This window comes from Apium graveolens, chromosome 7 (assembly GCF_009905375.1).
Source record: "Apium graveolens cultivar Ventura chromosome 7, ASM990537v1, whole genome shotgun sequence".
NCBI lineage: Eukaryota > Viridiplantae > Streptophyta > Magnoliopsida > Apiales > Apiaceae > Apium > Apium graveolens.
This window is the reverse complement of record NC_133653.1, coordinates 30,132,550-30,145,768: the sequence shown is the minus strand read 5'-3', so window position 1 is coordinate 30,145,768 and position 13,219 is coordinate 30,132,550. Positions and strand designations below refer to the sequence as shown.

The following is a 13,219-nucleotide window of genomic DNA, read 5'->3' as shown; positions in this document are numbered from 1 at the left end:
CAGACCTCTAATTCGGGCAAGTAATATATACAACACAAGTTTTTTCCCTCGTCATTTTATCAGACAGCGTATGTTCTGGGTTTCAGTCTTTTTTGTATTTTGATGATTGAAGAATGCACAATATATGCAATGCCGGTGTTCTTTGTGGCAAAGGTGTACAGCAATACGAATGTATCCGTCGCCTTTTCAAGTCCACGTTGTGTATTTGTTTTGACACCGTGCTGTGGAATAATATGTGCAATCTCAGCTACTAAAAATTTACATGACAAATTAGATAGTTGAATTCAGGTTCATTTCGATTTTAAAGTGTCTTTACTTTCTAGACTTCAGTCAGTTTGGGCCCTTCATGACTTTTAAGCCTGAGCAAGGCAATCAACGTATTTAGTACTTTGGTCTTCTAGAGAAACAACGTTCAAAATAACATTTTTTTGGTGCAAATGGCTGAAAATACCCATTCTGAAAGGGGATGGCTGAAAATACCGTTTTGAATACGTATTTGCCATTTGAGTATCTTGTTTTATACTAGATACGCATTTGTCAAATGGGTATCCAATTTATTTTATTTTTATTTTTTTTAAGATACGCAAATGCGTATACCAATATTAATACCCAAACTACAAATGCGTATCTTTAGTAATTTTCTTAGATACCTAATTTTCAAATGCGTATTCCACTTTCCCAATTACAAAATGCGTGACCAAAACGGTATTTTCAGCCATGTATTTTGAAAATGGGTATTTTCAGTCATTGCACCCAAAAAAGGGGTATTTTTAAACATCACCCCTTCCAAACAACAATGAAACGCACGAGTACCAAGTAGCAAAATATCAAATTTATTTTTAATGGACCGTATATAGTATATTCATACCTACTCTATTTTATGCTGAAATACCATGTTCCAAAACAGAATACGTATATCCCGTTAAATATGTCGATTGATGCCATTATTGTGCTTTAAGTTGAGATAAAAAAGATATAGTGAAAAGGAAAAAAAATAGTACAAAAAGTTAAAGTAATAGTGAAATTTAACTTCACTATCTTCCACTATAAAAAATAGAAGGAACTTCACCACGCCAGCTTTTACCTAAACAGAAGTTATTTGACAAAGGGAAGGCCAGGGGTAATCGAACCGAGCTGAGACGCGCCAAGTCGAATAGGCTCAAGTGCGAGCTCGATTAAAAAGTTTGGGTTCGGGTTCGGGCTTGATTAAAAATTTCGGGCTCGGGGCTGGGGATTGACTTTAACCAAACCTTTAGTTTCAAGTTCTAAGCTTGGCACGTAAAGAGTTTGATACATTCAAGCTCAACTCGAGAACTCGAATCAGTTTTACCAAATATTATTAAGCCGATCATTACTTATATAGCATTCTTACCTTGAGGTTAGGCAAAACGATTATGAAATCTACGTACATTTCCATTTACACTTCTATGATTGGAACAATGTTCAGATATTATATGAAAACCAAGAATTTTACAAGACCATTTTACAATATTTTACAATGTTGATTACCAGATAGCAAGGATCAAGGACAAATGAGCTGCAATAATAGTCAAGTTGCAGCAAATTGCAATTTCATCTGCAGGCATAAAGTCCCTTCAACTTCGAGAAGTCCGGTACTTAGAATCATTATGGTTTTCACGGGCGCGGTCCTTGCTAGCAGTGGAACTCAAGCCCTCCCAAAATTTTATTTATAAAATGATGCCTCAAGCCTAGTTCGTATATATGATCAGCCCTGACATTTCTATGGTATTCCCTAAAATATTCTCAAATGCAAGTCTGAGCTCCTTTCAGCCGTGATGTCCTTGCAGGCACTCACAAGAGTCATCATCACGCCACCCATCACACATCCTTTAAGTGCTCTTATTGCAGCTCATGCAAGAAATGGCTTGTGGGCTGATTGTCTTGGTATTTTCAGGGAGATGATTAGGGAAGGATATTGGTTTGTGCGTTGTCTGCTTGTACTAAGTTGGGGGACTATAATACTGGACAATGTACTCATGGGAATTTCATTAGGAATCTGAGTGGACACAATGTTGTTGTTGAGACGTCCCTACTAGACATGTTGTAAAAGGTGGCTATCCCCAAAAGGGTTGTGTTTGTATAATTAGGAATCTGAGTGTGATGATCTCTGGTCTTGCCACTCATGGATGTAGAAGCTTTAATGGTTTTTTCCTAAGATGCTCGAAGAAGTTCTGGAACGGGATGATGTTGTATACTTCGAGTGTTTAAGCGCTTGTAGTCATGATAGCCTTGTTGAGGAAGGCCTACAGCATTTTAATAGGACTAATATGAGCATAAGATAGAACCAACAATTCAACATTATGGGTGCTTGGCTGATCTTCTGGGCGAGCTGGAAGACTTGATGAAGCTTTCAAGGTAATCAAGAATGATGGAGCCAGATGATGTTGTATGTTGTAGCCATCATGGCGCCTGCAAGACTTTTTAAATATCTATTTCAGGGAAATTGCAGCTGAAAAGCTGATGCAAAGGAGTCGATAAATGCTAGTGATTACTTGGTGCTATCACATAAATAAGTAGAAGCTCAGAGATGGAAAATTGTAGCTCGCACAAAAATGGCTACAGTGACTCAGACGCCTGGATTCAGCTTTGTTGAGGTGAAGAAGAAGATATCCAAATTTGTTTCACAAGATATGACTTGGCCACAATGTAGTGGTGTCTGATATGCTGCACCAGATGGAGTGGCAGTTAAAATTTGTGGCATATTCTGCAGACACGTCCCAAGTGTTGCTTGATGTAGATGAAGAGGAGAAAATGGAGAAATTTATTTGACAGTCAGAAGTTGGCAATTTCTTTTGCGTTGATACATGCATCAGAAGAATCTTCTATAAGAATAGTAAGAAACTTAGAAATGTGTGACGATTGTGACACCTACACCAAGTTAAATATCATGAATTTATGAACGAAGGATTGTAGTTAGAGATAGGAATATATTCCACCATTCTGAAGATGACAGTTGCTCATGGCAGAGATTACTGGTAACTGAAATTTTGATTTTATCTTTTTTACATTTTAAGCAATATTCTGTTCATATGTTATGATCTAGCATCGAATTCTTTGTTCAAAATACAAATAATCGGATTAAAGCAACAATATTCTTCACGTTAAATCAACCACATCTAAATTAGTTAGAAAGTCTCAAGCACTACTACAGACTAATCAATCTAGAGCAACATTCGGTTAAAGGCTGTGTCTCAGGTACATTTATCTTTTTCATACCACCCCATTTTTTCATCAATCATCCCAGCTGGAAGTAATAGGAATAAGTGAAAACTAGAAGTAAATCCATATGTACTTGGGTTACCACTCATTATACGGCACTAACCACACCGACAGAATTTCATATCCTTGTCGAAAACTCAGAAAGGATGATATTCTCGCACATTATTTGATAACAAAAATGAAAGATACATGTCTTGGCGTATATAAAAAGGAAATGTGATTATAATATATTAAGAAAGGTTTCAACACATGTAACTTACAAATATAAAAGGACAGAAATATGGCAAAATACATAAGTACAAATTCATCCTTGTCACTCTCACCAAGATTATTGCCTGCAGTGCAGAAGTTTGTCTCTTGCCACATGTAACAACTTAATAGCAACACCAATGTCAATGCGTTCTCGCGAATTCTCTTTGGAACATAATATCCCCACTTCAAATATTGATGTCAGGCATACCTCCATGATAGCCCTGCTGTACGGTTGATTTACACTCGAACTATGTTCTTCCTCATCTAGTACAATCCGTGGATCAGCAACTTCCATCACTCTTTGTGGGAGCGCCTTCCTCACATAGTCATGAAGATCCTTGTTATCATCCTTTAATATGCTGCTCTCTGTGGGCCGCTTCCCTGAAAACATTTCTAGTAGAAGAATTCCATAGCTATACACATCTCCCTCTACAGATATCTCCCCGCACATTCCATACTCTGCACAACTAAAGAGTTTATAAAACTGGAAAATGATACATTTTTTGACATATGATACTCTTGTACATCTGAAAATTTAAGGTGAATAAAAATAGTAATCATTCAACTTGATATTTAAAGAAGTACCTAGTACTAAATAAAAACAGTATGAAAAGTCACCTGGTGCTACGTATCCAATTGTTCCACGTATGCCAGTTGAACTCATTTGTGCCTGATTGACACCACTTGTAGCAAAAGAAAACCTCGCCAAACCAAAATCGCCAATATGAGCAATGAAATTCTCGTCAAGAAGAATGTTATTTGGCTTTATGTCGGAATGAATGATACTTGCATGACTATGATGATGTAGGTAATCGACTCCTAGTGCAACATCAATGGAAATATTTAGTCTTTGAACTAGAGTTAAATTTCTTTGATTATGTTGTTGATGATGAGGACTTGGATGCAACCAGCTGTCCAAACTTCCATTGGTCATGAACTCAAAAACCAATGCCTTGAAGTCATTTCCTTTATGATCAATGCTAGAGCACGCTGTAATGATCTTGATAAGATTTCGATGACGAATGTTCCTTAATGTTTCACACTCGGCCAAAAAACTCTTGTTGGCTCCCCGTACTTCAATGTTTAGTATCTTCACAGCAACTATATGTTCCACTGATTTGAGAACTCCTTTGTAAACGGAACCGTATCTTCCTTCACCAATCAAATTATCAGGAGAATACTCATTTGTAGCGAGTAAAAGGTCTTGGTACGAAAGTCTAGGATATTGGCTATCCTTTAATACCAGATTGGGGTCATTCAACTTCTTGGAATTTCGATGTCGGTAGAAAATCAAAGAAAGACATGCTAACAAGATACCAACTGGTACAAAAACTCGGATCAGTATCATCCCAATGGAAAATGCTTTTTTCTTATTCCCCGATACTTTTACAGGACAAGCAGGCAAATGCAATGCTTGAATACCTCCGCAAAGCTCCAAATTTCCAATGATCGAAAAAGCACTTGCGTTTGAAAATAGACCTTTTTCCGAAACTTTTCCTCTAAGCTTGTTGTGCGACAAGTTGAGAAATACCATTTGAAAGCCATCAAAAAAACTTGGAATACTCCCGGAGATATTATTGTTTGAAAGATCTAAAAATGCAAGATTTTTCAAAATTTTGAAAGAATGTGGTATTTTACCTTGAATATGGTTTCCTTCCATATATAGCTCCTCCAACATCGAGCATCCATCAAAGGTAGCAGGTATTTCTCCTGTGAGTTTGTTATATGAAAGATCAAGTTGCGCTAATTGTTTCAAGCTACCAATGTTGGATGGAACTGTGCCTGTGAATAGATTTTGGGACAAATCAAGCCGTAGAAAATGGGAAGAAAACCCAATTTCATCGGGTATTGCACCTGTGAGCCTGTTGTTAGCAACGGAGAAGTCCTCTAGAGTCAAGATGTCAAACACGTGAGCTGGTATGCTTCCTCGGAGCATATTACTCTCTAAATTGAGACCAACTAAGTGAGTAATGTTGCTAATAGAAGTTGGAATTGCTCCTGAAATGTTGTTTTCGCTCAAATATAGATAACCTAACTTTGATAGCGTCCCAATTGATTCTGGAATGCTCCCTGTTAACAAGTTGCCAAACAATTCAAGTTCTACCATGTTCACAAGTTTTCCAATTTCATTGGGTATGCTTCCGTATATATGATTTCCGTACAGATACAGTCCCTCGATAGCGTTGGAGAAGTTTACAATAGAATTCGGCAGCTCCCCCCTTAAACTATTCTCGTGCAAGGCCAGTTTCTTTAGATGCGTACAATTGACCAAAGAATCGAAAAAGCTCAAGTCATTAGGCGGCATATTCTCTCCAAGTGGATTCTGGCCAAGAGCTAGCAGTTGTAAATTAGGAAGGCTACCAAAATTATTGGGTATAGGCCCAATAAAATTGTTTTCAGAGATGTCCAAGAGAAGCAAATTGGACGCATTAACTATTGATGGTGGAATCTGGCCCGAAAATCTGTTTCTGCTAGCAAGGAACACTTGCAGCTTAGGAAGGGTGAAACCCAAATCTGTTGGAAGCGTTCCTTCTAACTCATTCTGGTTAATACCAACAAGATAGAGGAATGAATTGTTGTAAAGTTGTTGGGGAACCATACCACGCAATCTGTTTCCTGGCAATTCAAGAACCTCTAATTTTGCAAGATGAGAAACATCAAAAGGTATCCTGCCCATTAGATTATTTTCAACCAGCCTAAGAATACGCAAAGATGATAGGTTTCCTATCGACGGTGGAATGGATCCCGTAAAATGATTTTTTGAAAGATCAAACACCTCAAGCTTAGACCAAGAAGAAATATCAGCCGGTAGTTCCCCTTGAAGACTGTTGTGATGCATGCTAATAATTCTAATATCTACACAATGACTTAAATTGACAGGAAACACCCCTTGAAAAAAATTGAATTCCAGATGAAGATGTTGTAGGCTAACCAGTCGACCAATTTCATTCGGGATCCTTCCCCTAAAATTGTTACCACCTAGAAAAAGATAACGAAGCGATGATATATTCCCTATTGAAGGTGGAAGTAATCCACTAAAATGATTGTTCGCAAGGGAAAGCTTATGAAGCTTAGGCCAAGAAGCAGAGTCAATAGCTAATTTTCCTTCAAGATCGTTCTGCTGCAAATTGATGAATCTGATATCTATACAATGATTCAAATTGGCAGGAAATCCGCCCTTAAACGTGTTGTTTTCCAGAGAAAGATATTGTAGGCGGAGCAGTTGGCCAATTTCTTTTGGGATTAGGCCATAAAAGCTGTTTTGAGAGAGGTAAATACCCCTGAGAAAGGAGAGATTGCCAATGCGAGGTGACAGTTTTCCCACCAAGTGTAGTGAGGAGAGGTTAAGTGCTCTTACCCTCTGTCGTCTTCGGCTACATGTAACACCCGTCCAATGACAGAATTGGCTGGAAGTGTTCCACGAGTCTAACACACCTAATGGGTCATCTGTTATCGAGTACTTGATAGAAAGCAAAGCCAGTTGATCAGTGACATTGCTTGAAAATGAATGCACGTATGTTGTTGAGGTTCCCAGTCCAAACACTAAGAGAACGTTGAGTAGGAGAAAGTTGAAAATCATGGTTGTGTAATTAAGAAGAGAAAATGGAGCAGTGGTAATGAATATTCAGCAAAGCACAGATACAAACTAAATGATAATTTTAGTTTTGTCTCCAGCAAAATGACTTTAAAAGGTCATGATTTATAGTGGTCTCCTGCAGCCAAGAGTGGTGGAAACCAAATGATCCCTGAAACGCAATCAGTATGTTCACTTAAGTGAGTAGGAGGTGTATTTTCCACAAATTATGGGTCCCTGATAATCTTTCCATCTAAAAATTTATTACACCAATTTTCTTCTTCTTCTATATGTTTTCTATATTTTATTCCCAAGGTTTTTGTTACGCATGCAAGCCAATTTTGTTGCATGTATTTTGGTTGTAAGTTAATGATATAAAATGAGAAATATGGGTATTACGAGATACTGGTTTATAACTGTGCCACACGGCTCAAAATTAAAAATACATTAAAAATATTAAATTAGTGTTTGTAAATAATAACTCCTGTGAATACATATCGAAATTAAAATATTAAATATTAAAATTAATACTTGTAAAGAACTCATAAATGAGAATGTGTAATAATAGATACTCTTAAATCAGTGTAGTATGAAATTTCACCATATTACTAGGATTTTTTTATAAAATAAATTGTATAATTATTTTTAACCCAATATCTTTGTTATTTTTTATTCTTTAATATTACTTGATAATTATCTTTTTCAATATAATTTTTAATATTACTTAATTAATGATGAAATTGTTTTTTAAATTAAAAGTAAGTAGGTTGTATTTTACTTTATTTGATATTACTTAATAATATCTAAATAAAACTCATAAATACGTTGTTGTTAAAAAATATTTTTTAATAAATAATTTGCAATTTAAAATTAAATAAAAATCAATTAAGTCATTTATTATTACTTAAATCCAATTTAAAAATTAATTGACGCTTAGAACGACACTAAATAACAAAACAAATTACACTTTTATGGACACTAAATAATAAACAAAGTCTAGAGAGGTCAAATATCAAATTCATGTCAGAGCATTTTCAATCACATTTAGGGTGAGCGCGGTGCGGGCGGTGCGGTTTTTTCCTCAAACCGCAAACCAAACCGCATACCGCATATGCGGTTTGATCAAATTTTCAAACCGCAACCGCACCGCGTACCCTCAAAAACCGCATAATCCACACCACAAAAATGTGGTGCGATGTGGTGCGGTTCACTGCGGTTTATACATTACAAGTTCGAAAATTTTAAATAAATACAAAACTTAAATTAATTAAATTTCCGAATAATATAACAGAGTAGGCAATATTATTCAATAATACAAATTAAAAATTCCACACCGTAAAGTTTAGCATAGAAGTTTTGCTCGACAATTAAATGAGTTCATTATTAAATAGGAGGATTTGTAACATGTGTCTCATTATTTTTGAAGAAACACAAATAGGATGATCCCCTGGTAACAATTGATCTCGCAAAAACAAGATGATCACTAATTAAGCAAGCACTCCTAGTATATAAAATGGAATCAAACTTTTTTTTTTTTTGAGGAAAAAACGTACTTGCATTGATTAAGCTTTCTCAAAATCAAGATTACATGTAATAAAATCCGGAGCAGTATGTATCCACTCCTGTAGACCTGCCATAGAATATGCAGCCTTAGCTAACAAATCAGCTACATTATTCGCAGACCTATGGACAAAAGTCACTAACACTTCATCAAAGTGTTTAATTATATCAACACAATCTTCAATCAGCATATCAAAGTTTGAGTACCCTCGATCTCCATTCACTGCATCAACTACCAATTTTGCGTCACATTCAAAAATGCATTTGGTATTACGCCAATGTTTAATCCACGACAAAGCTTCTCTCAATCCTATCGCTTCTGCTTCCCGGGACTGCACACTTCTGTGAATTAAAGTACACCGAGCTCGTAAGAAACAACCGTGTTCATCTCGAGCAACACAACCAATCCCAAACTGATCCGTCCCTGGAACACAAGCAGCATCAGTATTAATCTTAATCCATCCTGCAGGTGGTTTACGCCACGTTCGATCTCTATTCTGAAGGAGTGCTGCTGCTTTCTGTTTTTCCTCCTGAGCTTTATTCCACTCATCCAGCATATGATGGATTCTGGATTTCAAGCCAACAATAGATATATTTACATGATCCCATACCCAGCAGTTCCGTCGATTCCAAAGATTCCAGCACACCATGCCCACCATTCCTGCTTGACCTTTGTTTACTGACTGAAACACTCGTTGGAACACTGACATTACTGAATCATTAGGCCACACTGTGATCAGATGCCGAAGCCCCATCACCTCCCACACATCCACTGCAAACTTACACTCGAACAACACATGTTTGTCATCCTCCGTATATGTATGGCACCATGAACATATCGTACTAATATTAACATTTCTCTTCACCAAAGCGGCAGCAGTAGGTAAACAATTACGACAAGCTCTCCATATAAAGTTTATGACCTTACTTGGCAGCCTTAAACTCCATAATCTGTTCCAAAAACTTCTGTCTGGGCATGCATTTTCACCACGTATTTTTCTGTAGCAGCTTCTCACAGTGAATTCACCCTTGTTATCAAATAACCAAAACCACGAATCCACTATATTTCTCCTCTGCAATTGTACCTGCTTGATAAGATCTATGTCCCTCTCATTAAAAATGTCCCGGAGAATATCATCATCCCACTCCTTTTGATTCTCCATAAATAAATTATGAACTGTTATATCCTTAAGTTCCTCAGGCATAACAGTTGTAAGATTTCCGTTTTCCATACAAGGTAACCATGGCACATGCCATACTCTTGTGCTTTGTCCATCTCCAATTCTTCTTCTACATCCCTGTGCAATCACATCTTTTGCTTCGAAGATGCTTCTCCAGACATAACTAGGGTTTGTTCCAAGTTTGGCATTTAGAAAATCTGACTTTGGGAAGTATCGAGCACGCATAAGGCTTGTTACCAGAGGATTTGTATTATTGATGAGCCTCCAAGCTTGTTTTGCCAACATAGCTATGTTGAAGCTCCTGAGATTTTTAAAACCCAGTCCACCATCCTCTTTAACATTGCAGAGTCTCTCCCACGACATCCATTTTATCCCTTTCTTTTCCTTACCATTGCCCCACCAGAATGCGTTCATCTTTTTCTCAATGCTATCACATACCTCTGCAGGTATTAAAAACATATTCATCCAAAAATTCGGGACCACCTGAGCTGCTGATTTTAACAGGATCATCTTGCCTGCCTTCGATAAAGCCTGGTTCTGCCATCCATGTAGTTTTTTCTCAACCCGATCCTTCAAAAAAGAAAATGTTGATATTTTCCTCCGGCCTATATTCATTGGCATACCTAAATATTTATCTGGCCTCTGAATGGCTCTAATCCCCAGCTGCTCACAAACTTCTATTTTATCTCCTTCCTTCGTATTTGAAGAGAAGTTAATAGTAGATTTACTCTTATTTATCATCTGACCTGAGATGGCTTCATATCTATCCAGAATTCGTTTCATCACACCTGCTTCTGATTTTGTTGCTTTAAAGAAAAAGTAACAATCGTCAGCAAATAAAAGGTGAGATATAGCAGGTGCACCTCTAGATACAGTACATCCGTGCAATAAACCAGCCTCTTCATTACGTCTAATGATAGCACTTAAGCCCTCAGCACATAGAATGTATATATAAGGTGATAAAGGGTCACCTTGACGTACCCCTCGCTGTGGCACTACCTCTCCAAAAGTCATACCATTCTGCAAGAAACTATACGACACCGAGGTAATTAACTGCATGATTCTGTTATTCCATGACTCACTGAACCCAAACTTCTGCAACATATTCCTTATATACCCCCATTCTAATCTATCATACGCCTTGGATATATCTATCTTTAACCCTGCTACACCTTTCGACCCCTGGGTAAGTCTTTTCATGTAATGATTTATCTCAAAAGCGATCAAAGCGTTATCAGTCAGTAATCTTCCCTCCATAAAAGCGCTTTGTTTGTCTGAAACCAACTTTCCCAAACAAGATTTCAACCTATTCGCCATAACTTTAGATACAATACGTACCAACACATTACAAAGCGAAATGGGACGTAGCTCTGTCATTGATGTTGGCATTTTCACCTTCGGAATTAAGCATACCAATGTTCGATTAATCCCAGTAGGAAGCTCTCCTGTAGCCATAAAATTCTGACAAACTTTACTCACATCACCCCCAACAATTCCCCAATAAGTTTGAAAAAAGGCTGGATTTAGTCCATCCGGCCCTGGTGACTTTTCTGGGTGCATTGAGAACATAGCTTCCTTTACTTCAATATCCGTTACCTCAGCCATCAACTCCTCATTATCGTCTGCAGAGACTTGGTTAACCTGTTCTCGACTCGTCAAACTACCACCATGTGTCGAGGTTGCAAACACAGATGAGAAATAATTCATGATTACCTCTTGAATATCTTCTGCCCTTTCTTTCCACTCTCCATTCTCATCTTTAATACGTTGGATGCTGTTATTTTTCCGACGTGTTGAAGCTTGTCTATGAAAAAACCGAGTATTTTGATCACCCTCTTGTAACCAGAATTGTTTCGCACGCTGTTTCCAATATATCTCCTTCTTCTCCAATAGATTCAAATACTTCCAACGCACCTCATTGTACATCTGGATTCCACTTCTATCTCGACGAGACCTGAGCTTTCGTAACTTTTGTCGACATTCCTGTAAATCACGTTTAAATTCATGATTTAAACCTCCTCCCCATTCTTCCAAACGAAGGCAGCAGTAGTTTATTTTTTCTAAAATATCCTTCCCATCACTACACTCCCAGCTATTCTTTATCAGATTAAAGCACTCTTTTTCTCTGATCCAAATGTTTTCAAATTTAAACCTCCTGCTTCTTGGCACAAACACTTGCTTATTTAATTGCAAATGTAATGGAAGATGATCAGACGTGGCCACCTCAAGCACCCTTACCTCTGCTGTTGGAAAAAGATTACGCCATTCTTGAGTCGCCATACCTCGATCCAAACGTTCCTGTATCCAAGTATCCTTCCCCCTAGATTTTTCCCAAGTGTATTTTTCACCAATAAATCCCAAGTCTATCAAGCCACAATCATGCACAGTATCACTAAATCCAATCAAGTTTCTACGCGGGTGATCCCGTCTTCCTCTTTTTTCATCAGCAAACATCAGGTCAATAAAATCCCCTATAATACACCATGGCAACTCAGAATTACTAGCTAAATATCGAATTATCCCCCATGACTCACGACGTCTCTCCGCTTCCGGACATCCATAAAAACCAGTATATCTCCACCTACCTACTTGCGCATTCTCTACCTCAAAATCAATAAAGTGATTACTAGTTTCCCTGATTGTACATCCTCCCTCATTTTTCCATAGTAGTGCCAAACCTCCACTATGACCCCGAGAATCCACAACCAGACACCCTGCAAAGTTTAATGCCTTACAGATTACCTCTACTTTATTCTTGTTTGTTAACGTTTCAGATAAGAAAATAAAAGAAGGTTTTATTTGTTGGACAATTTCCTTTAAAAATTGAACTGTACGTGATTTGCCCAGCCCACGACAGTTCCAGGCTAGAAGACTCATTTTTCTAGGCGGGCCTGCAACACAGGACCCGCCTCTTGCAAGTTTTTTGGCCCATCATTTAATATAGGCCCAGCTGGGATTTCCAATCCGTTAATCACCTCAGTATGTTCCTTATCTGTACGCCTCCTTTTAGGATCCAAAACATCTGTAATATTTTCAAAATCTTTCCCTCCCGAGATGTTCTCCCCTTGATTGACAGGTTTGTTTCCAAATTGATCACGCTGCATAAACCGAATCCCCCCATTATCGCCTGTAATTTCGGTCAATTTACCATCCACTTCCATGAATCGTGCCTCCGCCTTATCCTTGTCGTCGCTGGTGGTAGTCTGGTGTGTTTTGGCCGTATTTGCAGTCCTTGTTGCAGCTTCATCAATTTCATTTCTTAACCATCTTGCTCCCATATTCTGATTCTTCATGTTTCTAGTAGGTGCCCGTAACCACACACCATAAGCTCTAGCGATTTCCTTTTCCGGATTTGCATAGACTATTCCACAATCTCTTTCCAGATGCCCAAGCATACCACACACAAAACAAA

At 37.8% G+C, this 13,219-nt stretch overlaps 1 protein-coding gene across 1 annotated transcript; it reads right to left on the bottom strand.

Moving 5' to 3' along the window:
• Positions 1–3,387: 3,387 nt before the first annotated feature.
• LOC141670743 (uncharacterized) lies at positions 3,388–7,212 on the bottom strand. Its single transcript, XM_074476729.1, has 2 exons — positions 4,111–7,212; positions 3,388–3,951 (listed from the first exon to the last, which is right to left on the bottom strand). Exons 1-2 carry the CDS (start codon positions 7,070–7,072, stop codon positions 3,569–3,571), a joined length of 3,345 nt encoding a protein of 1,114 aa, XP_074332830.1. The 5' UTR covers positions 7,073–7,212; the 3' UTR covers positions 3,388–3,568.
• Positions 7,213–13,219: the final 6,007 nt, after the last annotated feature.

Bases quoted from the DNA above. Each gene is read 5' to 3' on its own strand.
- LOC141670743 (XM_074476729.1), bottom strand. From the start codon at position 7,072: ATGATTTTCAACTTTCTCCTACTCAACGTTCTCTTAGTGTTTGGACTG. The intron at 3,952-4,110 runs GTGACTTTTCAT...TTAGTTGTGCAG, and splicing joins AATTGGATACGTAGCACCAG to AGTATGGAATGTGCGGGGAG.